The sequence below is a fragment of the Mycteria americana genome, chromosome 7 (assembly GCF_035582795.1).
Source record: "Mycteria americana isolate JAX WOST 10 ecotype Jacksonville Zoo and Gardens chromosome 7, USCA_MyAme_1.0, whole genome shotgun sequence".
Lineage (NCBI taxonomy): Eukaryota > Metazoa > Chordata > Aves > Ciconiiformes > Ciconiidae > Mycteria > Mycteria americana.
The window spans coordinates 59,356,633-59,384,199 of NC_134371.1; the positions used below are offsets into that span (position 1 = coordinate 59,356,633).

Consider the following 27,567-nt stretch of genomic DNA (forward strand, 5'->3'; position numbering starts at 1 on the left):
TGCCGCAGTCGCGGGGCAGGGGTGCGCCTGGCCCGGGCGGGGGCTCCCGCAGCCCCGGGGCGGGGAGAGTGGCCGGGGGGCGGCTGGAGGCCGAGGGTCGGGGAGAGGTGAGGTGCTGTGCTCGGCGGGAGGGGTCGGCGTGGGGGGAGGCTGCGTACAGCGGCGCTTGTTGAGACTGCATCTTCCGAGCATCCTCTCACGTTACATACGCTTCCTCAGGTAGATGCCCCAGGAGAGGAAAGAACAGACTTGGTGGTCAGAAATGGAGTGGTGGCGTGTCAGTGTTCTGAGGGCATGGCGTTGAGTGAGTGGTGGGGGGGTCGTGGTGGTGCCAGAAGTCCTGCCTGCATGCCGATGAAGAAGTGAGGGAGGATGCAGTGAAATCTAGTTTGTGTTATATGCTTGCTGGTATTAATAATTACAGAATACTTCTTGCTAGTAACCTTCTGGAGGTCACTCCTAATTGTGATGTTAATTGTGATGCATTTTCTAGCTTTTTTTTAGGTCTTAATTCTAAACGCAAGAAGTGGTTTATTTAGGAAACATACCTTTGCAGATATTTGAAAATGCATAGGTTTGTTAAAAGTGAGTGCATAAGTTCAATGTGTCCACTTTTATGTCTTTCATCCCCACAAAAAAAGGATCTACTGATTGCTGCTTGGGGTAACAGGGACGAGAGACCCAGGAGATCTTAAACTTTTTTTCAGTGTGTTTTGATATTCCTAGTTTTACAAGAGAGAAAAATGGGGGATGAGACTCAGCAGTTTAAAAATGTAGATGGCAACTAATGCTTTTTTTCTTTTTTTAAGAGAAGGAGAAAGTATCACAAGTATGAAGACTCCCAGGATGCAGTAATTCATTGCTTTGTTTTGCCATTTTTAGGAGCAAAGTGAAAAACTAGGTTCTTTGACTTTTCTTGTCAAAAAGGTGTCTTAAATTTATGTCATTGTTGCAGATGCACAGGTTTACTCTTTTTTTTTTTTGGTAATTTCTTAGTTTTTTCTAGAAAAGCTGCATTACATTGCCTTCAATTATGGGAGACTTGTGTTTTGGCTTTGACTAGTGGATATCTCTTGAATATAGATGTCTCAGACTGGGCCCTGGAAGAAGAGCTCTATTTTTTTATTTCTTATTTTATTCTCTAGTGTCTTGTTAAGCCAGGTGGTTAAGAGGTTCTGCTGCATTTGATGCTTATCCGTTCCTGAAACAATTAAAGAACACTAATGTCCTTGTTCAGGAAAAAAATTAAATCTAAAAGCAGAAGAGGTGACTTAGTTTCTTCCCAACTTTCTATTAAAATAGTGGTTGGTGGAGCTATCAAATGCAATGCAAGGTGTTTGTACTGTTTTGACATTGTATATGATATTGACATGGAAATTAGAGGAAATTATTTCCATTCTCGATAGCTGTGAACTAAACTTTTTACAAATCATACATACAGAACATGCTACATACCATATAATGTGTGAATACTCAGAAAGCTTCACCAAAACAACATTAACATTGCAAAACAAGAAAGGCTGCAAATTCAGAAATGCCAGTTTTTGAGATGTAGAAGGCTTTTTCATGGGAGATACTGCCAGTTTGGTTTTAGCTTGGGTGCTCTGACTAAGACCTGATGTGACTTATAGGAACAGATCTTTACCTGCTGGCAAATATTCAGTGTGATGGAGTCTTTGAGGAGTTTTGCAGATAAAGTTAAGAAAGCTTCTACTCAACCTGTGTGAGATGCCCCCCAAACTTCAAAGGAGAACGTCTCATCCCCTGTCCCCTTTTGTCTTCCATTTGAAGTGGTGGAAGTTTTGTAAATGTGATAAGCAACTGGAAATAGATAGATATGTTGGACAAATGTAATAAACAGGACAAATAAGTCTACTCACAGCATTTCTGTCTTTAATATCAATAATCCAGTATTTCTTTAAACATCAGGAGTTGGTAGTGTGGATGTGGTGGAAAGGGCCTTCTGAGATGCAAAAGACAGTGTGATACTCCATTTCCACTGATGAAGATTGTAGCTTGACAAATACTTCCTTTGGGGCCACTTCTGATTTAAGTAGCCCTGTTGTTTCTAAGCCTGTAGTATGCCCACAGCTGTACCAATGCAACAGTGTGCACAGCTGCAGGGAACCGTTCTGAATTAAATTCAGATTTCATAGTTTGTTTGCCATACATTTGCACGAGTTTGTGTTTGGAGGAGACTAAGCTACTCTAATGTTGCAAAAAGTACTTACCAAATTGTGACTGTAGTAGTTAATCACTGTACTGACCTTTAGGTTTTTGAAAATCTGGTCCTTTAATGTGCTGTGCTTACAGTTCTGACACGTACATACAATTAATGTTTTCACTTTTTTATGAGTTACGTCAGAACATAAAAATGACTGTACTTGGTCACAGTAAAGATCCCTCTAGCCCAGTATCCTGCCTCTCTAGGCTGCCAAAAGCAGATGCTTGGAGAAGAGTATAGTGTATATTGAGGAAATACCTCTCCCAGCCTCCAGTAATTTGTGGCTCGCAGGTTTCCAGAACTAGAGGTGATATTTGTTTTTAGTGCCCCCAGTGGGTTTTTTCTTCTATGAATTTGTCCAATCAGTATTTGAAGCCATGTATGCTTATAGCATCCACAACATCCTGTGGCTGAGTGTTGTAAGGCTTAAACACATTTTGTGTGGAAAAAACACTTCTTTTTGTTTGTTTTTGAACTTTCTACCTGCTTGTTTCATGCCTTGTTTGTTAATTCTTGTATTGGAAGAAGCAGTGAAAAAGAGAATCCATGTTATTCTGTGTGGCTTACAGGTTGATAACTTTTTATTTTATTTACCGTCTCTTGCTTGTGACTTTTCCAGAGGCATTTTAGAAAGAAGTGACTCTATCCTTTTCATTGTCCTTGCTGTTTTCTTTGCACCTTTTGCAGGTGTGTTCCTGATTGGAGATAGTGATGCAGGGATCAGAGGAACAGGGTTGGGGAACAATAACCAGGACAGGCTACAGTATTTCAGTGTATGACACTCTGTAAACTTATACAGTGTATTAGGCTTTATTCTTTAATCTTCTACCTGCCTTTTCTTGACAGTCTTTAAGCACTGAGTTGGCACTTCTGTGGAACTGTCTTTTATAACTCCACAATCACTCTTTTAAGTGGTAATAGCTAGTTGTTGCGTTAAAAGTTACTGTCACGTTACTAATAGGAGTCTGAGGTGTGGCTGGGGGTGGGAAACCCTCCCGTTGAGTCACGAGGTTCAGACAGGACCCCCTTGCTTTCTGAACTCCTTCTCAGAGAGGAGTCTAGGTGCGGCTAAGTCCAGTCTCAGTCTCAGACTTGGTCAACGGTTTATTTTCTAAGGACGGTATATGTAGCCACCCATCAGAGTCAATGTTTGCCTGTCAGAGCCCTCTCAAGGACTTTCACTGAAACAGAGTTTATTAAGGTGACAGTGTTAAAGTAATTTGGCAGCGTTATAAGTCCAGTCGCATTCAGTGTACTGAACTATCACGATTACGGATGCACAAATAATGCGATACGCCTTCAGTCTAGTCGCGTTCCATGAACTACCTTGGCCATACTTAGAGTCTGGTCGTGTTCAATGAGAACTATCACGGCTAGATTAATGAAGAGTGCAGTTTATTAAAGCAACATACACGCAGGTTCTTTTGGATTACCGGTGATAAATTCACTGTCTGCAAAGCACGTGGAAATACCAGGAGTATGAGTAACACCGCCGACTACAAACGCGTTAAAAGATATAAAGCAACTCTATAGAGGTTTCTAAGTTTCCCGGGGAGGCACTTGGTATAATCAAGTGTTTGAATCTTACCCAAAGGTGTCCTGTTGAGGGGGAAGAGAGGCTCAGCCTGTTGACTGATCCCAGAAATCAGAGTGGTACGTGACGGTATCTTCCCTAACGTTCTCTCTCTCTTAAGCTATTTTATACTGTTTTTTACCTTTCAGGTGGAGCTTGAGTGACTCTAGTCATACATACCTTTGTTATGATTGGTGTAAAGTTTTCTCGCTTCGCCTTTGAAGGTATAAACTAGAAAAATTCAAAGCGCAAGCTCAGTGAGGGGTGGTCGCACCTTGGAGGTGGGTAGCTTTTGGGATGGAGGTGTGTTTTGGTATTATAACGATGTTATAATGAACAAAGTTCACCAAAAGGACAGCATTTTGTCAAAAACGTGACAGACTGTTGGTCCAAGGTAGCAAATATGCAGCTTATCGGTTCCATGGTACCTTTGAGTTCCCATATTATCACAGAGCCTGGCCACGGTGTCTCCACACTGCTCCACTCTCCAGGCAGTTCCTCTTAGAGCCAACACACCAAGTTCCCCTGGCATTGCCGACCTCGAAGGTTGCAGGCCTAGGGAACTTCGGTGGAATGGATTCCTTGCATGTCAGCCACACTCCACCCGGGAAGCTTCTTCAATGCTGTGCCTTACTTAAAAGTGTGAATATAAGTTTAATTTCTAAGTCACCTCCAGCAATTATTCCACACTAGTTCAGAATTTGTCATTGTGTATATAAATTTAGGATTTTTTTTTTTTTACACTGTGCATCACTTTACATTTATCTACATTTAATCTTATCTGGTATTTTACAGCCCACTTAAACAGTATCATTAAGGTCTTCTTCAGATCTTTGGCCGTCGCTTTTGCAACCTTGAATAAGTTTAACCATTGTCAGCAAACTCTGTCACGTAAGTGTTAAGCTTCTTTGCTAGATTTTGCTTTAAAAATGTTGAAGATGTTGATCCCAGAACAGTGGGACTTGTGGGACTCCACTGGTGATCCCTCTTTTTTGGGGAAAAAGGCCAGTTGTTCCAACTTCTTATTTCCGATCTGTTAATCAGTCATTAATTCATAGTTGAATTGTCCTTCTTATCCCGTGACAGTTTAGTTTCATTGAGTGAGGGCATCTTTGTCAAACACAGCCCACTTGGATTTCTGTTAAGTATCAGCTTAATCATCGTATGTTTGCTGACTGCATTGACAGAGAAAAATGGAAAGTTGAGATGAAAGTTATTGTTGCTTAAGAGTGACAGTCACCCTCATCCAGAGGCATATTATAAGCTTTAAATTGTTTCCATATCATGCTTGCATAATTAGTTTGAGACACTGTGATATTTATTGTGAAAGATCCCACATGGATCATAGCCAGTGTTTGTCAGAGGTGCTTCTATTAGCATTTTCTACTTCAGGTAGAAGTCAAAGGTCAAAGTTCTCGTATAAAGGACTCTTCAGTGTCTGGAAGATATGACTTAAGGGCGTTATGATGGAAGTATACAAGACCATGGTTGGTATGTAGAGGGTAGACAGCAAACAGCAGCTGACTGTTTCTTCTAGTATTAAGCTAAGAGTCAGGCTTAAAAGGAGAATCTTCACACAAAAGGTAATGGATGGATAATTTGGATAATTTTGGATAATTTTTTTGCCAAAGGATGCAATGGATGCAAAAAGCATTCAGAGTTGAAGTACTGGAGGAGGGATCTAGTGAAGATTATTAAATACGCAGACTGCATCTGCCTGAGGAAAACAGCTGAAATTAACTACCATCTAGGCAAACATTAGAACAGGACAAATGCATGATGCTTCCCTTTACTTGTCTGGAGGGAATGTCTTTGCTATTTGTACAGGTTTTTTTCCATGAGGAGTGGGTCTTAGCCTGTCCCTAACAAATCTGAATCCTGTCTTCCTCTGAAAGCAGTGGGAGAACACAGATACGAGGAAAGCTGAAGTATTGTGGAAGGTCTAGGGGGATGGAGGTTGAAGGTCAAAAGAGTAAAAATAGAGGACACTGAGCACTGAGTGTCGCTGAACAGCATTCTGTGCTCTAAAGGCATCCAGGGAACTAGTGGGTGCTGCCCAGTGGTGCTTTGCTCAGAGATGTGGTGGGGTAACGGAACAGAAAACAGACCCCATGCTTGTCAGCATTTTGCCCTCACTTCTGTCAAGCTTCCCTCTCTTGCTGTGGATGGCCAGGGCCAGGAGAGGATTTATTAGTAGATTCCATGACTTCGTGGTTTTGTAGGATAGTAGAGATGAAGGGGACAACAGTAGCAGAATCTCAACAAGCAGTTCAAGGGACTGGTAGAGGGACTGCAAGTTGTAGAGGCGGGATTTTCGGTTAGATGGACCCTTTGTCTTCTATAAAGTTTAACTTGGCTGCTGCTGACAAAGAGTTGGACTGAAATGTTGCTAAACCTGGAGGCTCCCCTGCTGCATGTGTGTTTGGTGTATGGGGAATGTTCAACTGATGCCAACAGGCAAGCTGCATACATAATATAGAGAAAGATGAAAAACCTCCTTAGTCCAGGTTAGTTTTCTGTTGGGGGAGCCCTTTGCATAGGGCAGTCAGTGCAGTAGACTATCTCCAGCTGTAAATTTTGATGTGCCTGAAGAAGGGAGGTCTTGCGTGTTTCCCAGACAGTACATTTTTCATTTCTGCATTGGATATAAAGTATTTCCTGAGCTTAGAACAAGGTAACTGACTTACAATCAAATCCTTTAACTATTACAGTCATTTGGAACAGTAGTGCTACAAACTTTCTGAGAGTAGCAAAAGTATTCCTTTTTCTCCACCTGTCTTTGAAACTTTGTAGATCTGCGTGTCCCAAAGCCAGAATGGATTACTGTGGTTACCCAGTGTGATTTCCCCACATGTGCAGGCTGTGGGGCTTTCCTGAAAGATAAATTAAAACATCTCTCTTAGAAATTGGTCTTATCTTGGCCTTAGATCGTGGTGTGTCTGTCACCTCTTCTGGAAAGCTCTGCCAATGTTTAATTATTCCTGCAGTTAGGAAACTAAACCACATCTTATTTCAAGGCTTGTTTTGTCTGATGTCCAACTTTCAGCTGTGGAATATGCCTATGCTAGCACAGGCAGTAAAAATTCTCTTCTATCTGATATCTTTTCCGTGTATAAGTATTTGAAATGTAAAATCTAACTTCAGTTGGAACTGAAGACACTGAGTTCTTTTGCTTCTAGCACTTTGTGCTTCCCTCCCGATTGTTCTTGGAGTGTGTGCACCAAAAATAGGTAGTATTCTGCCAGCAGCCTAGAATAGAGTGATCACAGACAAGGTTACTTCTCCACTACTGTTTGATACTTGTCTCTTTACAGTTTTGAGGATTGTGTTACCACAGTTGGGTGTGTCATACGCGAGGGAGTTTTGTAACATTATGCCTATGTGGATATTTCTACTCCATGTATTCAGGGTATTGTGCAAATTGGTCCAAGACTACTTATAAACATTAGGTTAGAGAGCTTATCCCCCCTTCCATGTTGTCTTTTTTTTTTTTTTTTTTTTTTTTTTTTTTTTTTTTTTTAAGGAATGGCAAAGGATCTTTTCCACTGACTTCTCACCCTGTTCATTTTTTTAGAAAGCAGTCAGTGACCGGCAGGGAGAAATTGGCCAAACCCCAGAGTGCTAGTCAGATTTGTTTTGCCTCCACAGCTGCAGAGAAGCTGTTACCATGCTTTCCTTGCTGTGTGGCAAGCCTGGAAGTCGAAGAGATCTTTCTTTTTTCCTAATCAGGACATCTGTGCTTCAAATATAATAAGCGTTTTCTCTTTTTTTCTTTTCCCTCTAGGTGCCATCAGTGCTATTAAAGGCAGTACCTCTATTGTGATGAACCCTGTACGTAGACTGCATAACAGTTTGGTGTTCTTTGGTTATTCCTACCATGAGTATTCCCTTTTGTTTGATAGGTGAAGATGCAAGCTTTTCAAGTTCAGTTGACACTTTGCTTCTGAGCTTTCTCTACACCTCTGTCTCTCAGGCTGCTGATCAGAGCCCTGTTGCAGCTCCTGTTCTGCTCCCCCAGCCATGGCCCCTATGATTAACAGCTCACAACACTCAAAGCTGTTTCTTCTAACTTCATATCAAAACCTACAAGCTGGGATGAAACTTAAATCTGAAGAAGATGAAACTTTATTTCCAAAATTCAAGCCAATAAATGGAATCAAATGGACGTATTGCTAGCAATGCAGATTGCATTTGCAGTAAAGTGTAGTTTTTAATATTCACATTACAGATTCCATGAAAGCAAATATAGATAAAACATAGCAAAATATATTCTGTAAGTGTTATTGCCCCTTCTTATCAAAGGAGGGATGGAGTGCTGCTGAATTCTAGAAGATCAGGAACCATGTGTTTACATAAATATTTCTAGCTACCTATTTTGGGATACTGTTGCTGTTTAGGGCTGATCTTAGGGCAATTCTGTCCTGTGCTGCTTTCATCAAGGGAGCTAAAGAAAGTCTTAAGGAAGACATTGGTAAAGACTCCTAAATTACGAGCTGTGGATGTGACTTACCAATAAAAACTCAGATACTGTTTGGAGACCTCAGACTTCCTTTTCCCATCTCCCTTTCTTTGTTGCTGTCTAGCTCTTTTTCTCATTACAGGGAGAGAGCAAAAAATAAGTGTTTCTTTTATAAGAAGATGCCAAGTTCTAGCCCATAAAGCTTCTAATATGGTGAACCAGAGTCCAGAGCATATGGTTGCCTGGCATGCATTCTTACTCGTCCTCAGAGTTTAATTTCTCAAGTTTATTGCCTTCTCTGTGGAGAAATAAAGGTAGTGAACAAGCCAGAGCATAGCTGTGGAAGAAGGAGCTGGTCCCTATGACGTGTATGGTTCTGTCTCTGTTTTCTTCTCTGTCCTTCTCCTGAGGAGGCAGGAAAACTAGCCAGAAAGAACAAACGTCTCAATGTCCTGTAGGTATGTCTCGCTGCCTTCCATAAGCTGATTCTTGTTGATGCCAGAGCTACTCCTGCTTGACTTCTTCATGAGCCATAGTTTTGCCTTTCTATATTTTGATCAGGCAGCAATGGCAGCTGCTGGCAACATATCACTCTGAGTTCACTTGTATGTTCATACCAATGTTTAGAAATACGGGGGTGGGTGGGGAAGTGACTGAAGAAGAGAGTGATCCAAAAGCAGGCAAAGGGGAATAGAGTCAAGTGATTAATTCTGCAATGTGCTTGTTAGATAATAACAGAATTGAGCCAAAAGATTCATCTAGAAGCAGACAAAAGGGACGTAGAGTCAAGTGACCAATTCTGCCATGGGCTTGTTAGATATTAGCAAAATAGAGCCAAAGGGCATATGGCACTTCTCTGGCCTGATATAATAAAAACAGCACCTCCCTCAAAGTTGAATATTAATGGGCAAACCTAATTTGTTTAAATCGATTTGTGCAAATCAATAAGTAGGTAGGCATTGCATCAGCAGCTCAGATGATTCAGCTCACCTGTGTGAGATTTCAATTTCCTGTCACGAGTGAAGAGTCAGAGCAAATATTGTCTATTAATTAGCCACATTAATTTCATATCTTGCATATTAGAATAGCTAAGCAGGTAGTGGAGAGATTATGAATATATAGGTGTTCATGTTGCTGATGATTTGCATCCGATTTCAGCAGTGCACTGTATTTCTTGTCCAAAAGGAGCGTAGAAGTGAAGGAGCCAAGAGAAGTCTTCTGTCAGAAGTGGCTGGATTTGTTGTGGGGCTACTTATTTTTGTAATCGTAATCAGTTATTAGCTTGAAGGGAAAAGCTGCTGTTACTTAGTATTTGTTACAGAGCACTTGAGGGTAACAGTGGGGTGCTGTCCAAGGCTAGGATTAGGCATCTACAAAACACTCAGAAAGACTGTGGATATATTCATGACTGCATGCTTCAGGAAACCAAGTAATATCCGCGTGTATTGTGTTGAGGAATGGGTATGCGTTATTGACTTTACGCCTAGAAGTTGACTGACTTCTTGAGCAAGCTCATATGCCTTCTTGTAGCACAAAGAATGTAAAGGTTCTCCTGCCTGTCAAGGTAGTTCTTAGAGTCTCTAGAAGAGGCAATTCTTTCTTTTTATTGGATAGGTTATTTTTATTGCCTGAGCTGCCTGTTGTGCTCCATAAGCCAACATAGCTTTGGTGCTTATAAGAAATGCAGTGGGTTATTATAGGTACGATGATAGGCATTTATTTAAAATACAACTTTTTTTTACTCCTATTTAATTCTTATTCATGGAACCTGAGTAGCTGAAGCTAAGGAAGCAGTGAAGACCACCAGATTAGTGAACTGTTTGAGACTAAAACAAAGCTTTATCACCCATCAAGACCTTGTTCCTCAAGAACCACAGTAGCTAAGTACACAGGTCATGTAGAGTCTTAGCAATTTCATTTCCACATCAAATGATGATGTGCTGTGCTTAGTGTCTTTTTGTAGTGATGTAGTACTATTTGAAGCCTGGTGAAAATGCTGCTCTTCAGAGGAAGAAGCTGAGTCCATGGTCACTCAAAAACCTACCTTTTTGCAAGGAAGTAAAAAAACCTGTTTCAGGTGAGGAAAATGCACTTGTTTTTTTGATGTCTTGGTAGATGTCACTCTTGGCTGTAGGAAGTTGATGTTCTGTAATATCCCACTGTATTAGAAAGATCTGAAGGCATTGTTTGGTTTGTAATGAAGTAGCTCTGTTGTTAACTTTAAAACTTGCTTTAAAACTTTTTTTTAACTTGCTCTTCCTCTAAGCCGTGTTTTTTGTGGTAGTGTATTATCTAACTTACAACTTAAGTCCCATGAACCCTAAAACTAGTAATCTGTCAGAAATGATTTTCAAATGTTCTATTGTTATAAATACACATTACAGTGCAGTGAGGAAAGAGGGTTCAAGACTGAAAACCCAGCAATAATAAAAAAAATCTAACTGTCTAGCTTGTCAGTTTTTTGCTATTTGGAATTGCTCTAGCATTAATGGAGGTCCATTATTTACACAGAAAATATGATGATGCTCTGTTTCTTTCCAGGAAAAAAACATGCCTTTGCTATTAAAACTGCATTGTAAATACTTTCAATTTTTGTTACACATATAGTAAACAATTTAAAAATAAAATACTTTCTAAAACCTTTTAGTTGGTCTGGGTTTTCATGAATGTTAAAGCAAGACGATGCTTTAAAATATTCCATGTACCTGTTTAAATTTCCAGAAGCAGATAGCACTGGTAAGGTTGGACTTTGGGGAGTTTTAAGAATTTTTGCAATGTAATTTCTGATTCAGTTTCAGTCCACACATGTCTTCATGACCTGTCTATATAGGAAGATTTTCTCTAGTGATTTTTACTACATAGTGTGACAAGTAATCCACCATAAACATTTTCAACAGTAGAAAGCCAAAATAAGTTATTTAAGTACTTAATTGGATGACACTTGGATAATTTTTTTTTTGCTTTTAATATGTCATGCTAGTATTTCTGAAACTCTTGTTGTAGGTGTTTGGTATCTCAGCTTCTACTAACAGTAAAAATACTTAACAGTAATTATAAGAAGCAGCTGAATTTCAGTGCACTTCTGGAGTGCTACTTCCATTATCTGCACATTGTCCAAACATCCAGCAATCCATTCAAGACAGATTTCCAGTAACACTTAAATTTGTTGCTTATATGAGGCTACATTCTGCTAGCCCAAATTTCTTGCAGTGACTGTGATCTGTCTTATAGAAATTAGTTCAGTATACACTATGTGCGTTTATCACTTTGATACGTTAGCTGCTAGCACATCAGTAGTGTTGTTTTTTTTTTTTTAAAGATTTTGTAGGTCCTGCCATTCCTGTTGATTTTTCCCTATTGGATTTGATGGAAGAGTTCACAGACCAGTCTGTCTTTCATGACAGAAGAGAAAATACAGAACGGTTACAATTGTAAACAAATGCTGGCCTGCAGCATATAGAAAGCAGTTTTACTAAAGACTGAATTAATGTGTACGGTTGGACCCAGGCTTGAGACACTTTGTCGTCTTTTCTTAGTCCAGCCAAACAAAAACTAAGTGCAAAAGGTACATCCACTAAGGAGTGAGGCGAATTTAGTACTGTCTGTGGGATGAAAACTTGTGAAAACATGTTGTAGCTGCATTTCAGGAAGCTTGAAGATTTTTATGAAATGTGGTACTTGTCAGATTGATTAGTTGATGCTCAAGCATGTTCTTCTTTTATCCTTCAAATAGACAGCTGTCATGCTTTGAGCTCAATAGGAATGATTTAAAAAAAGAAGTGATTTTCTAGTATGCCTTCCTGGTACTATGTGTAATAACTGGAACTTGATAATGCTGCTTATGCATGCTTTTTTCATGATACTGAGAGTAATACACTTGCAGAAGGACTGCATAAACACCTGAGTTATACTCTACGAATGGTTTAAGCATGGTTCCATGTTTCCAGGAAGGCTGTCTCCCTGTGCATGTTGATTTCCAGTTATCCCAGGTATTAAACTTCGGGTTTGCTTCTCTTTGCATTGAAGAGCATACAGTTTAGAATCATCAGATTGCATTTGTCTGCACTCTTTCTTAAAATTTGTCATTACAAAGCAAGTACGCAAATCAGCAAAACTGCATAGATATCTTTGTTCTTTATGTGGCTTTCAGAGCTTTCTGAGGAAGTATGTACAAGACCCAAAGAATCCAATTTCGCTAGTGCAAGTAAAGTGTTAAACTCTTGGACAGGCAAAACTGGAAAAGAGTATGTAATGGAGACTCGCGAAGCTACTTAGGTTAAAAAAAATGCACTGATAGGCAGTGAAATAATTTAATGTCTTGCATTGTTTTTTTCATGTTTGTTCTGTTAATCTCCTGGTAGATGTATGTCCTCTGTTCACTGCGGACTATCTGAGAGGGCTAGCAACAGCCCTTTCAGAAATACATGGCTCTTCTCATGATTGTATTTTTTGCCATTTGAAATGGAGTGAGACCCCAGTTTTGTTTTAAATAAGCCATTGTAAGGCCCCAGAGCAAGGAAATCCATCTCAAAAATAGAATGCTTAATAATTAAAACAGGTTTATTAGTCGCTAAAATCACACCATTCAATCTTTAGTGTATTTACAAGCACTTGTAAATACATACAATAAATTATATACATTATTAAATATAATAATTATAATAAATATCATAAGTTATCATAAAACCACATTTTAATATGGAGCCTTAGAAAAGACCTTTGAAAGGAAATCAAGTGGTCAGGACTGATGTTAAGTGTTCTGGACAGCACCAGAAGATCATAGAGTACAAATAAATAAATTATAGTCACTGTTTTAGAGAAAAGCTTATAAATGAGTTGTATAGTTAATATAGTGACTGTACGCATTTAGATGTTTAAACATTGTCATAGATGGATGCAGTGACATATTAGTAGCAAATACATCTTTCTCTGTTTTAATAAATGACTTAAATTGGACCTGTGCAGTGTGAAGATGGTGGCAAAAATACGTGACCCTGAAAGTTAAATTATGCATTCAGTTAGTTATTTGTATGTTCTTTGACCTTTGCATTGATCCCTGTTTTTAGGACAGAGGAGAAGCTGTTTACAGCATTGTTTTGCCAGTTTAGCAGACACTTCTGCTAGAAGTGTCTGCTGACTGTAGTCTTTCAGTTTGAGCTTGAGGCCTGGTGATGTTCATAAACCTAACAGTTGGGCATTGTTTTTGTTCTCATGCAGAAGGGAAGAAATACATGGCTTGTCCTTGAAAAAATTCTGGCTGTTGTTTCTTTGGGATGGAACTGTATTATGCTGCTTGGTGAGGAGAAGCTTTTGTGCCAGACTATAGAGACTCCATTTCTTCGTGCAGACATCGATAAGAATTGTGAATTAGTTTATCTTTGTCTGCCATTTAATGTGATTGCTGTTAAGAAAAGCTAAGGATTGAGTGTTTGTTGTGTATCCAAAGGTGAACTTCATTTCCTTTAGGTCTAAAGCCATTGGTAGTTTTATTTACAGTCTTATAATCAAATGATACTTTTTTTCCCATTCCATGCGTGTAGATCTGCTGTTGAGTTTGAGGGAAAATTTGTTCTCAGGAAAACTTCACATAAGTGGTTCTTATTTTTGCTGTGCGTTGACGTGCTTATCTCATTTGTGGTAGGAAGTGAGAAGATTCCAGATGGTTAATGGAGACAAAAATATTGATGCAAAGGATTGGAACTTTCACTGTACAAACAAAGAAAAGTATTTAATTTTTTTTCCTGCTGCAAATAACAAACTTCCTCAGTGATGATAACGCCAGATTAAAATGTATCTTGGGCTTTCTTTGTCATGTATGTGAACAAATAGTGTTCTAACTCTTAGCAGACCGTTGTGCCTTGTTAGATTTTATTTTGCCACTAATCTCTGTCTTAACTACAGATGGCTCTACTACTACTACTATTCAGGTGATAGTTGTGATCGATAAAGCATCCTGGGCAAAAAAGTAGTGTGGTTAAAGAGGATTCCTGTAGCGTTTTTTGGTTTTGTACTTTTCTTTCTGTGTAGCGTGTGCTATTCAAGTGAGCTTTATAAATTAAGATCACGTTTTAACATTGTATTACACACCTGTAAGTAGTCATGGAATGTCTAATTAGAAAAGCCCCTTTAACACACCTGAGCGATTCCCTGCCAAAGTTCAGTTCACCTTTTTCTTTTCTTCATAGGCAGCTTCATTTGAAACAAGACTTGGAACAGCAGTTGGGCATGGATTTCTCTTTCCTAGCTCCCTTAGTCTTGGGACAGTTTTTTAAGGGCTATATCTCATACTGGACCAACAGAGACTTTTATCTGAGACTGTACTTCAAACTTAATGACTCTTTACATTTTTCTTTCAAAAGTGTTTTTTTCAAAAGAAGGTTAGAACTCTGCACTATTAGTAAATAAGTCATTTTTATACAACTTGCACATTTTAATACAATGTATTATTGTTCACTTGCCAAACTTTGTATTTTCAGCTAGTATTTTAATTTAAAATATATTTTATTTGTGTCTTAGGCATAGAAAATTCTATATTGTTTTGGGCTGAGAATCAAATATTAATACAGGTAACTTCTCAGTTTTTTGAAATGTGACCCTGAGCCTCCTGTCTGTAATGTATAAAATTAGGTGAAACTCTCTTCCAGGTCCTATTGCTATGAAGAAATTGTTTGTTTATGTAAATTGAGTGAACTTTTAACCTATTGTTCACATCTGTAGAAAAACAGAGGGAGTTTACATTCCCAATGAAAGTGACTTGATTGTAACTTTGTTTATAGGCATTAAAGAGAATTTACACAGGTATAAGTAGGTATTTTATGTTGTTTTGCTCTTTCCCTGTGAATGGGATGGTGAGACAATGTTTATAATGTGAACAAACATAAATATAGTTGGAGATCTGAAAGCTCACTCACTGAAAAAAAAAATTAGCATCAATGCTGAAGCGAATCAAGGCACCCTGCAGAATGTTCTGATAATTCTTCTTTTTATAGCCAATATGAAATCACAGGCCTTTTTACATGCACAGCTTAAGATACAGCTGTGTTTCTGCTACTCACCTGATTCCTTAAGCAGTTCCCCTTCTAGTCTTTCTTACAGCATAATTGTAATAAAAGGTGTTAAATTCAGCGTTTCCTGTGTAATAAATAGCTGAATAAGTCTGTAAGAAGCTGGCAAACGAGAAGTTTTGGCTTGTTCATACCGTGGATTATGGTCTTCAGCAAATCTAAACTTACATCTCTATTTGACTGTATAAAATATAATAGACAAGAATGTAGAAGATGAATGATTGTTTGATAATGTGTAGGATGCTAAAGAGAACTTGCAGTAATACTAATCAGTAATGTTGGGACACGTCACATGCTTGGCACATCTTCTGAGTTTAAAGGAAGAAAATCTTCAGAGAGAAGGTGTTATTGATGTCTTATAACACTAAATTTTGTTATAAATAACATTAATTTTGGTCATAATTGTTTTAATTGTTACAGCAGACAGGATTCTAATGTAAAAATGATGAATTAGAGAGTTGTTTGTGTTTTTCTATCTGGCCAGGAGTTAATTTCCCTGCTCTATACAACCTTTTTATGTTTGAAATGCTCGTGTGAGAATACCAATGATAGAGGAATGATGTGGCCTTTAACGTGCAGTGTCTTTGTTCAGACTGGTTTTGTTTTCAGTGTAACTAGTGAGCATGTAGTGGGGTTTTGAGTCTTGATATATTGATAAGGGGTTTCTTTGAGCTTCTGTAAAGTTTAATACAGACTTTAGTAGAGGCTCTGTTGCTCTTTCTTCCCTAGATGAAATTCTTTTGGCTTTAGGCATTTACAAGCTGAATTCAAGAATTACACTACCCATTTGTCTCTTAGTAAGGAGATCCTGAAGTAGGATCAAATACTTTGGTTGTGTAAACCATTGTGGTGTTATTTGTATGTTCATATAAGGACCAAACATTCAAGCTGATATCATTTAATCACAAATTAAATAATCACCTTGTCTTCTAGACTGTGGTTCCATTAGGAATAAATGATTCTGCATCTCAATGATCCTCAGAAAGGGGGTAATAGTGTACATAGTTGTAAATATTTGCTTTTGCTTTTTAACAAGGTTTTTAATGCGTTCCTGCAGCTGGGAACACTTGGCAACAAAGTTAACAACTTGAACTTCCCTGGTGAAACAACATTAAAGCTTCTAAGTCATTAGTTCTGATCAAACATGCCTTGGAGTCGTTTCCTGAAGAGTTAACAAGAAAAAAAATCTTCCCATTGGAGGAACAAGACAAGCAGGGTGTATCTCATAGTACAGTTATCTGATACTATGTCTTTCAGGAAACATTCTTTTTTTTCTTGTTTGTTTTTAACTGTGGGATTTTTTTTTTTTTTACACAAAAGGATTTAATTTTGTTTTGTAACTTTTCTGTCATCTGCGTTATAACTGCAGATGAGTGTACAGAGGAAGCTATAGGTATCGAGAATGTTAAATGTATGTGTGTTACACTGTATAACTATTGAAAACATCACTGTGGCAATAATGCTTAGCTTTCCAGTAATTTTGAAAACCTAATAGTGACACTAAATTAAGTTTGTATATTTACCTTTGTGGGAATGTTGGGGTTTATTGCAAAGTTCTTCAAGTAAATCTGTTAAAGAGAAAAAATATTGTAAAAATCTTTTCTGTCTTTAAAATACTGACACTTTTATGTAAAGTAATATATTTGGTAAAGCTTTTCTCTCTTGTTGATGTAGTAAACCAATATATTACAGCCTCTAAGAGGCTATGTTGATTTAATGTAATTTTCCTTGATTCTGCTGTTTCTCGCATTTTTCAGGATGCTGCTGGCAAGTACATGAGTTAAGCAGATACAGTTAAGAAGAGTCTTAGTTGCAAGTTCTTATTCAGCCTACAATTTTGGTCACATTTGGGCTCACCTCAGCTTCCTGGTAAAACTGCTGGCCCTCTTCCCTCAATATGTCATGTCCAGGCTAGAAAGCTAGGGCAAATTTCAGTGCTAAATACTAAAGCATAAATACTGTGATTCCATTGCATTAATTGCTACTTATTTAGACAGATACTTAGTTTGTGATCTGTTCTCTAGGCCTTTAATTTTCTTTTTCAGTGTATTTTAACGTATATTAGAGCAGACCTAATGACAGGATCAGATTTATCTTTTGTTAAGGGTATGTACACACATTATATAAAGCGATGAGGAAAGGCTGAGAAGAAAAAGAATGCTTCTCGGATATGTGAACACAATCCTGACACAACAGGCTTTTATCTTTTAAAGGACAAACAGTACTGTATTAAAAAAAAAGAAAATGCAGCTTTCAGTGTTGACTATTTTTATTGCTTTAAAAAAAATTCAGGAAGTGTTAAGTTATCCTTGAGTTGCATTACTTATTGGTTATCTTCCTTAAAAAACAGGGTATTAGTGTATTCTTTGCCAACTTACGGTATTTAAATTTTCATTCTTTTCTTCTTTCCAACAGTTTGTTAGAATTCACTTCCAGATGACCTTAGGTGGTTGTGCTCATTAGGCTTAAAAAAAAAAAAAAATTCTCATTTTTCTTGTTAAGCAATTACCTGTTCGTAGAAAACTTTCTTGCCCCCCCAGCTAATAGTTTAACATGTTTTGACCTGCAGTTTTGAATATTTGTTAGTCACAGCTGAGTATTTTTGCTTGTTGTAGAGATCCCTAGGGAAAAATATATTTTTGAAGTGCTCCTTTGTATGATCTATTACATCTTAAACGTAGGCCATAAAGACAGGTCTTAGGAAGTTTTTTTCCTAACATCCATCTGTTGCTGATATCTGTCTCACTAACTGTGTGGTACTTCATCTGGCAGTTCAAGGAAGTACTTTGACACGCATCCACACAAGTATTCACGTGCCACTTGTAGATTAAGGATCTGTGCTGTGTTACTCTCTTGCAGCACCATTAAATGAACATTAAAAAAAAAATGCTGCTTAAAATCATTGCAGTGGTATATGTGCTTGTTCTTTTATTTCTTGCTTGAATTGCTTGGGAGACTTTCCCTGTGCAATGGAATGGAAAAGATGACTGAGAAGGTTCCTTGTAGCTGTATTCTGAAATTACCAGATCAGGATTTTAACATGGGATATTAGTGCAATCTTAGACATCAGGAAGCACATTTGGTTTCTCGTCTTTTGTCTGCAGCTATTGTTGCAATCTGTCTGGTTCTCCATCTTGCTGAGTGTAATAGCCCCTATGTGAGATTTCAGGCAAGAGAAACAGACTTGTATGTATTTCCAGTGCCACAACTATTTTAGCTGTTTTTCTGTGCAAGTGTGGTAAGTGATCGAGCTGAAAAATGCAGAGCTTCTCACTATTCAAGAAAAGCCTTTGCCATTCTTCTTCATATCCTTTGCCATTCTTCTTCATATCCTACTGTTTCAAGTTATGTGAGCAAACTTTTGTATACCTTTGAAGGGACCAATAGGAATAATCTTTGCCTAGCAAATCAAGATTGTTTGTGTGACGCTTTTATCTTCAGCTCTAAGCTTTGCAGGATTCAGCTGGCTGTTTGAGCCTGATTTTTAGCTTGTGGCAAAAGACACAAGGCCAAATTAAATTAATAAGTTTTTTTTCTATCACCTTTGAAAATAAATCAAAGGAGAGAGGCTCATAGTCCTTTTCACACTCTATGAGCAAAGTGTTTCTGTTACGTGCTTACTAATGCTTTCATTTCTAAAGCAGCAAGAATTTTTTCTTTTTGAGAAGTGGAAATTGAGTCCTTAAAATTACAGCAGTCTGTGCTTTCAACCATTTGCTCTGGTAGTCTAATTTGGTAATTTGAAAGCATGTAAGTAAAATTTTTCTTTATCACTGCAAAGAGTTTCTTTATCCATTGATTTGAATGTTGTGTAGGATTTTTTCTATCTGTTGTATGTATTGTATCTTGCTTTGGGGCAAGGACAAGGAAAGATCTCTTCCTGTGTGTTGTTTTTTTTTTCTTGCCTTCCTTGTTTAAGAGTGGTAACATAAACCAGTGCTATTTCCATGTAGTTCGCCTATGAACAGCTATATTAAAGCTGAGTTTTGATGGGTGAGTGAAATAAATTAGTCTTATGAAAGACAACTTTATTGTTGTCAAGTTAAAACTTTCCCTCTTCATTGTTTTGCTGACACAATATAGGCATAGCTTTTAGAAAATGAAATTTTAAACTGGCAGTGTTGTACTTAGCATTTTTTAAAACATAATAGGCTGTCTCAGAACAGTGCACTGGATTTTTTTTTTTTTTTTAAATATTTGAAAAGTGAGTTTAACAGTATATAAACCTGCAAAGTGTGATTGGGGTCCCTTTCTTCAAAACATTCAACAGCTATGAAGTCTTCTGAATATTGCCCAAGTGTTTAATGTGCTTAACAAAAAAAGGGCTTATGAAGGATTTTCCATATGTAATATGTACTAAGCCTATCTCCTGTAGAAGACAGCCTAGATTCTTTGGTGAGTGTGGAAGCTGTTACCTTCCTACTGTTCCTTTCATATCTTTGTGGTACAAGTCCTGCTGGGGAGGAGTTACTTAAGCTGGAATGGCTGTTGAAGAAATGCACATGGAATGACGTTTTGAGAAGTAGCATATACCATTGGGTTGACCTGAAAGGTATGTGCAGGCAGGATGTTGCAGCTGAGCGGATGTTGTGGTAGAAGTAGGTGTGCCCTTCAGTGTTGGTGCTCCATGTGCTCCTTCAGTTGGGGTACTCTTGATTTAGATATTATCAGATCTGAAAAGCTTGTGTACTGTAACTCAAGAAGAAATACTAAGAATTTGTAATTATTTTTACTGCTAAGAAGAGACTCTGCATAGAGGGGAAAGGGGAAGGGTAGGGAAGTGGGCACGTTCTTTGGTTGGTAGGGGTATGTGAATGCCTATATACTGGGTGGAAAAAGAGAGATGTAAAATACAGAAATTGCTTGCAATGTGACTTAGGGTACTTTTGTTTCTGACTTTACTGCCTTTCCTTACTTTGGTGCCCTGCATGAATGAATGTGGGGTGGGTTTTTTTTTGTTGTTTGCTTGGTGGTTTGGTTTTTTTTTTTGAGTTGCAGTTCACTGAGAAAGATGGGTGAGACCTATATGTGTGTTGGAGGAGAGGTGAATGTGCACCTGAGGGGAAAAAAACCAAATCAACAAAACAAAACTCCCAAAAACCAAAACCATGACCAAACAACCCCAAAACCTTGAACAAAGAAAGATGTCCCAGTTAGAACACTTTTCTTGATGCTAATCTTGAAATTTGTTTTAGCTGCTGATGGGTATTCTTATTAATACAATAATCTCGAAATTGTTTTTGCACAGTATTGTTCTGCTTAAATTTTTTGCAGGCAAAAGAATACCTCATTTTTCTCTCTCAAACAAAGAGAAAGTCCTATTTTCTTGCATGTGCTGAATTTTGTTCCTTTTGTTGATTTGGATGTTAAATTAGTTGTTGACTTAGAGTAAAATTACTAGATTTATTGGACATTTGTTAGTGAGGTAAGGTGTGCCTTTCAAGCTAAGGACGTCACTCTAAACCATCATCAAGATGTGAGAGATGTTTGTGGAAGTGAAGTAGCAGCAAAGAAGCAGCCGAGGAAATTCCATGTAGCCTTATCCCTGTTCGCTGATGCTCTTTCCTGCGTCCCCTTCCCCAAATTCTCTTTTCTGGCATTTGTGCTGGGTGGGAGGACAGGACGTAAAGGGGGTGCCCCAAAGCTGCAGTTTAAGTAAGGGATGTATTCTGTTTCTATCTTGGGTGCAGATGTATTTGGGGAGTGATGGGCAGCAGCCAGGTGGGCAGGATACCGTCTCTACTGGCACTGGCTTCTGTGTATCTTCTGCCTGCCCTCTTCCTCCCCCTGCCCCAACTCAGCTGAACATGGTGGAAGAGCAATTACAGTTGCTGCATCAGCCTGACGAGCAGGACTGTGCTTCCCCTTCCTAAAGGAACCTAAATGCACTGGTGAAGGCAAGACAATCATGGCAATGGCCTGTGCAGGGTGAGAGTGGGGGAAAAAGCTGGCTTTTCTAGGGATGTACGTAAGCAGGCAGTACATGGACTGTGGGTATGACCAGTAGCATCTTGTGCATAGGGCCTTTCAACAGAGTTATGACTGGTTTCAGGGAAGTAGCTAGATGTTGAAGGATGCTGGGAACATTTATTGGAATTGAAGCATAAGGAGTGTGAGAGGATAGTGAGATTTTTAACTAATTTGTCTGTAACCTGGAGTGCCCATGTGTTTGTTTTTGGTTTTTTTTGAGGTATGGTAATTTCTGACTGTCACAGTTGGGAAACACTTGGCAGATTTTAGATGTTACACGCATTTAGGACAGACCATATTAAAAGCGTGTGTGTATATTTCTGTATGTCTACGTAGACATGTATAAATGTGTAACTACTTTCTGCCATCCCAAATAGAAACAGCAAAGACTTTCTGCCCTTGGCCTCTGCAGCTTTCGGAGGCATGCTGAGGGACTGCTAATGTCGCAATTTAAAATTACTTAGCTAACTCCTAAGTACAAACAGAAAGTGTGGTAGATGTCTTTTTAGCTCTCCAAATGACGGAAAAACAGAGGTACAGGCTGCTGGAAATGAAGGTCTTCAGTACCTTTATGGAGAAGGTCAGAGGCAAATGAAAATGTGAGGCTCTTTGCTCCAAGATGTGTATGGGGAACCTTAAGTTTAAAGCAGGTTCCAGCTCAAGCAGTTTTCTCTACCCCAGGTCACTTGTTTTTGTGCCTCTCCCCACTCTTGCGCCAACACAACTGTTTGCAGCTGTATGATGAACTGGATAAGTGAACTGACCTACTTTAGGTTACCCAGGTCTCTCTCTTGATCTGGTTTAGACAGTGTGGCGACTGAATGCCTAACTGTAACCAGAGGAAGGAATTGTATCAGAGCAGTACCTCTCAAGCTGTGAAAGGTGCACCACTGAAGAAGATGCGGAGCAAAGCATTCCTGTCCCTCAAACAAATAACAAAGTTATTTACTATTATGAGGTGCCAAAGGATTTTATGATTAAAAGGAGATGGGGGTCTGAGAAAGGTCAAGAATGAGTGACTCAGAACTAAGTGAGGATTCTGTTTCAAATCCAAATTCAACTTTATTCATGTCCTTCCTTCCTTCCAAATTGACAGTTTGAGGCATAACACTGTAGACTGAATAGATTTGAATTAATGACTTCAGAAATAGATTTTGACTGGAATCTGCAAATTTTAATTAAAACCCACTACTGGTAGTTTAATTTTTGGTTTAAACATGATTTATAACTACGTTAAACCATGTGGTGATGTCATGCAGGGAAGGTGTTCCTTTCAGTTTATTTTTGCCTCAGATGAGATTTTATGAGGATAAGCATGGCTTGAAGTGCTGTATAGCTAATGAGAGGCATTTGAAATAAAATGGAGCAGTCCATTAAGACATGTGGAATGTGTTGCACTACTGCAGAGAAGGGAGAACTTGACCAAGTCATCTATATAGGCTATAATGGAAAGTGTCACTTTATCTTCAAATCCATATATGGTAGCTATGCTCGTAATTCTTCTTTGGGTGTGAAATGAGTTTCACACCTCCAGAACAATTAAATGCATGAGGAAAGCACTGTGGTTGTGCTTGCCACTGTTCTACCTATTGCTATTTTGATTGAAAGTTTGCTGGATGCTGTGAAAGGAATTTACATATGTGGGAGTGTTTCTGACAAATATATGTCTAATTTTGTTTATAGTAATAACAAAGACATTATACAAAGGATGATCTCTATCCTAATTATTATTTAGTGATACATATGGTCTTGTAGTAGAGCTGTAACTTATAATAGGAGTTTTGGGTTGCAATTGGACGTTGCAACAGTTTCTTTATAGGTATATTACTCATAGACTGGATGGAATAAATATTCAAGAAATTCGGAGAAAATACTCTGCTTTAGCAGGAAATAGCTTGAATCAAAGCTGAGCCTCATTTTTCAGTAGCCTCTTTTCCTACATACTGTAAGAGCAAATAACTGCTGTAGCATAATTGCCTTTTTCTGACTATTATTAATGATATTCCTAACAGCGATAGCGTTCAAGGACCATATTTGACTGGGATCTTGTGATGTGCATTCCATGCAGATATGTGGCACAAAAGAGGGGGATTTACAATTTTAAGCGTTTTTTTGTGTGTGTGTGGTGTTTATGTGGTGGTTTTTTTTTTGTTTGTTTGTTTTTAAGAGCTGTTTGTGCTTTGGAGATTGTATGTTTCAGAAAACAGATACTTAGCTGTCATTAACAAACTTCTGCTTGTTTTTTGTTCTACAGGAGATGATAACAGAGTCCACTCCGTTACGTTGCAGGAAGCTCAGCAATCCTGACATCTTTTCATCTGCTGGGAAAACCAAGCTCCATCGTCAGCTAAGTCAAGATGACTGCAAGCTACGAAGAGGTAGTTTAGCAAGTTCTTTGTCAGGTATGCCATTTTGTAAAGACCATATGACAATTCATTAGAATTAAAGATGCAGTATTACTCCTTGGCATAACAGTTGTAATAAGAAACAACTTATCAGTATCTTTTTAAAACTAGAGGTGACCTCTTGTTGGGAGGGCATACAAAATTTTATGTAAGAGAAAGATGCCAAAAGAAATATTAGTAGAAAAGAGTGAAAAAGAGAGACTGTATTTGGAGTGAAATTCTGTATATTGCCCAGAGTGAAAAGTTAGAAGTAAGACTTAAAGTGCAAAGTTAAAAGAAGGGAGTGGTGGAACTTTAGGCAACACAGTGATGCACTCTTACCTCTTTTAAGGTCAGCACAGACTGTAAGCTTGCCTACTTTTCCATATTGTTTCTTACTGGGAAGCTGACTTCGATATCACATTCAAATTATTATTTAGTTTCTTTTTGGCTTCAAAAGCACTGTAGGCATTTGTGATTCAAAGTAAAAATCTTGCTTACTAACTAGATGTTTTTTTCAGTTTGTGTAGTTTGTGTTTTTTCTTGTGAACACAGTCTTCAGCCCTGTCAGAGAATTAAGTTTGTACTTAAGTTTCTACTCAGCTGTAGAACCACAAAGTGAGCACAGTCCAGTAACTAGGCAAAAAATGGAGGACCAAGCTCAGTAGTTTTCTTTTTCAAAAACTTCGTATGTGGGCTAGGGAATGGTTTCACAATTGTTTAAAGCTGGTATCGAAGTCAGTGATGCTGGCATTCGAACATATAGAGCTGCATGATCAGTCTAGAATGAAATAGCTGATCTGCCTGAATACCACTGTTCTGTAGGGTTAACTTGCAGCCCGTTTCCTCCCTAATTAGGCTGACTGTTTGCCTATTTGCATGTTAGTGCAAGAACAAGAAGGGTTGGAAACTCTCAGGTGGGAGGGGAAGAGGAAGGGGGTGAAACCACCAATTTTGGCAGCAGCACGGGCTTGACTTACATGATTGTGAAAATACATCCAAGTCCTGGTCCCTCTGTCTTTTATCAAGGGAAGATAAATATTTTAATGTTTGAGGTGCTAGGTGTAATATAATTAAATAAGCAGTAAAGTATGCATGTTTTATTTTGGCTTGGCCTTGTCTTAATGTTTTATTTGCAATAAGTGGCTTGTTTCTGAAAAATTGAAACATTCATAATGTTTTGCAGTCATGTAAGTTTGTTCTCCAAGGTAGGTTAATCGCTAGAGGAGAACAGAAGTTTATTAACTATATAGCTGTTGGCCGATTACAATGGCCGAAGATAGTACTGCAGTGGGTGGGTTTTTTTTTTTTTTCCCTCTTGAGTAGAAATAAGCAAAGAAAAGTAAATAGGAGGAAGCAGGAAAACTAGAGAAGTTCTGTTTCTTTCTTAAAAATAATTTTTCTGTTTGGAGATAACATTCTTGTAAATTTTCTGTTCTGAAATGATAATGTTCTCCAGAACTTGTTGTTTCATCTTAATGACTTTTCAATCTACTATAGCCTGATTCAGGAAGGGGAAAAGAGCCCCAACAAGATCAGTTTGACCCCATTGGGTAAAGAAAATGTAGATGTTTAGATATATATTTTAAATGTGCATGTTTGGAATGTATGTAGGACTTGAGGCATGGCAGGGAAAGGCTTTAGCTTCAAGCACCATCCCAAAAATAATTCCACCTTCTTTTTGCAACAGAAGCAGATAAGTTTAAAGAGTATAAATGATTGTACATGCAAACTGGTTGGCTTAGATTTGACTCTTGATGGAATTCTGTCTTCCTGGATTCAGATGATGTGGAACTAAAAGGAGATATTGATAACTATACCTTATGGAGATTTAAATAATGTTATTCTTGCTCTCAAGCACTGGCATTTTGAACTGTTAGATAACTATATGATTTGAATTGCTATTATAGGATATCTTTGTTAGTACTTTACTGAGATAAATACAGCAATGTACATTTCTGTAGTTTTAGATCTCTGCAGACAAGAGGAGTAACTGTATTTACATGTAATCCTGAAAATGAGCAAACCATGAAAATCATGTCCACAGCTGTAAGCAGCTTGAGTGGGACTAGGAAAAAGGTACTAATATGCTGTGTCTCTGTTTGCTAGCCAAGGTTGAGCCTTCTCATCTCTCATACGCTTTGGCTCATTCTATTAATGTGTACTTGGCCCATTGCTTGTAACTTTAACAGAAAATTAACCTGAGCAAGTTTAAAAAAAAAAAAAAAAGACACCACTCCCACTCCCCGCCCCCCTGGCATCATGGCTAATTACATTATGTAACAGTCTTCCAAATATTGTAGCCACTTTTATGTAATGAATGTAATATTTCACATCTAATTCTAAGGTGAAGTTGAATTTGCAAAATAGCTTGCTGCCTCTGAGAAAAAAGTATTTTTGTGCAGTATATGTGATTAAAGATGTGGACTTCTTCCTGCTACTTATTGCAACAAATGTCTTAGTCCCCTGTGATTCCTCAGATTGTAGTATCTGAGCATGTAATAATCTGTTGAATGCAACTATCTTGACCGTGCTTGGAAGGGAGTGGTGTGTGTTATTTAGTCTCATAGTCCTAATTTTAAGGAAAAGAGGTATTATTCACTCCCATTTTGCAGATGGTGAAACTGAAGTACAGAGGTTGACTGACCAAAGTTACAGAGGAAGTCATCTGGAAGCTAATAATGGAACCCAGATTTACAGACTTTTTCACTTATGTGTTTTTAACCACAAGACTATCTTTCTTCTCTCTTTTTTTTTTTTTTTTTTTTTTTTTTTTTTTTGTGTGTGAAAGACATTGTACATAAAAGGAAACTGTCAAGCTTGATGGAGTCAAAATATGACCCACTTTGACTTTGGTTCTTTCTCATTGTGGAAATTTACTGCTTGACATTTTTCAAAAAGGAGTGTTATATTGACTAGAAAAAAAAGGTATTGAGCAGATCCTTTTAAATGATTACTATGTACTTCCTGCAGTAAAGTACAATGGTGTGAACTTGTTGAGATAGGAACTACTCTTCTCACTGTTTGTGTAGCATGGGAGATTAGCATTTACGCTAATCAATCAGATACAAGGGAGACTTGAGAAGACTACAGAATGTTTTGCTTTTAAGATAATATGATATTGCTGAACAGTGAAATTTTTTAGACAGAAAATATCCATCCATGGTTCAAAGCAAAACAATGGTTAAATATACACTATATTCTGATCACAGCTGCATGAAATCTACTGCTGAATGTTCCAATGGTAGGGGAAAGTGGAGGAGATTAGATGGCTAAGCAATTAGAAGACGTAATATTTTACAACTATTTTACAACAACTATGAAAGTATTTTCATAAGAATATTTAAAATTATACTTAAGAGATTTTGCAACATTAACATTTCCTCTCTATAGGGCAATACATTGTTTAATTGGCAGCAAATATGGTTTCCTTTTTAAGCTGTGTGAAATATAGAAAAGTATAAAGTGGTAGAAGGTTTTCTACAAGGTTTTGGATTTACCCATTACCTCATAATGTAAACTAGAGTTTTTGGAAATACTTAGTTATCAAACATAATGAATTCACAGGTAGTGTGCTCTTACAAGTTCTAACCTACCAAAACCTTTAAATTGCTTTTTTAATTAAACTCTTTTTTTTCCACATGCAGTATTCTTTTTCATCATTGTATTTTGAACTTGTGAGCTTGTTTAAAAACAAGCTGATAGTATTTTGGTTTTGTTTTTAAAGGAAAACAGCTACTTCCCTTATCAAATAGTGTCCACAGTGGAGTGGGACAGACGATATGGCAGCCACCTGGAGATACCTCAAACCTGGTCCGCATGAGAAATCAGTCCCTAGGACAATCTGCTCCTTCACTTACTGCTGGTTTGGTGAGTGAGTCTGGCAATACTGA

The 27,567-nt window shown here is 38.0% G+C and overlaps 1 protein-coding gene and 1 long non-coding RNA gene across 9 annotated transcripts in view; both read left to right on the plus strand.

Moving 5' to 3' along the window:
* MAST2 (microtubule associated serine/threonine kinase 2) overlaps positions 1–27,567 on the plus strand; it is a 199,586-nt gene that overhangs the window by 534 nt on the left and 171,485 nt on the right. For 7 of the 8 annotated variants that reach the window (XM_075508684.1, XM_075508689.1, XM_075508685.1 and 4 more), the window contains exons 2-3: positions 23,545–23,692; positions 27,402–27,544. In XM_075508684.1, the coding sequence (XP_075364799.1) occupies positions 23,545–23,692; positions 27,402–27,544 (291 nt within the window). Of the gene's footprint in view, positions 1–23,544; positions 23,693–27,401; positions 27,545–27,567 lie in introns of those variants that run through there. The other variant, XM_075508691.1, reaches the window with a different exon arrangement.
* LOC142412835 (uncharacterized) lies at positions 175–10,823 on the plus strand. Its single transcript, XR_012776621.1, has 3 exons — positions 175–3,877; positions 4,593–4,688; positions 7,582–10,823. It is a non-coding gene; the product is annotated as an uncharacterized LOC142412835 (long non-coding RNA).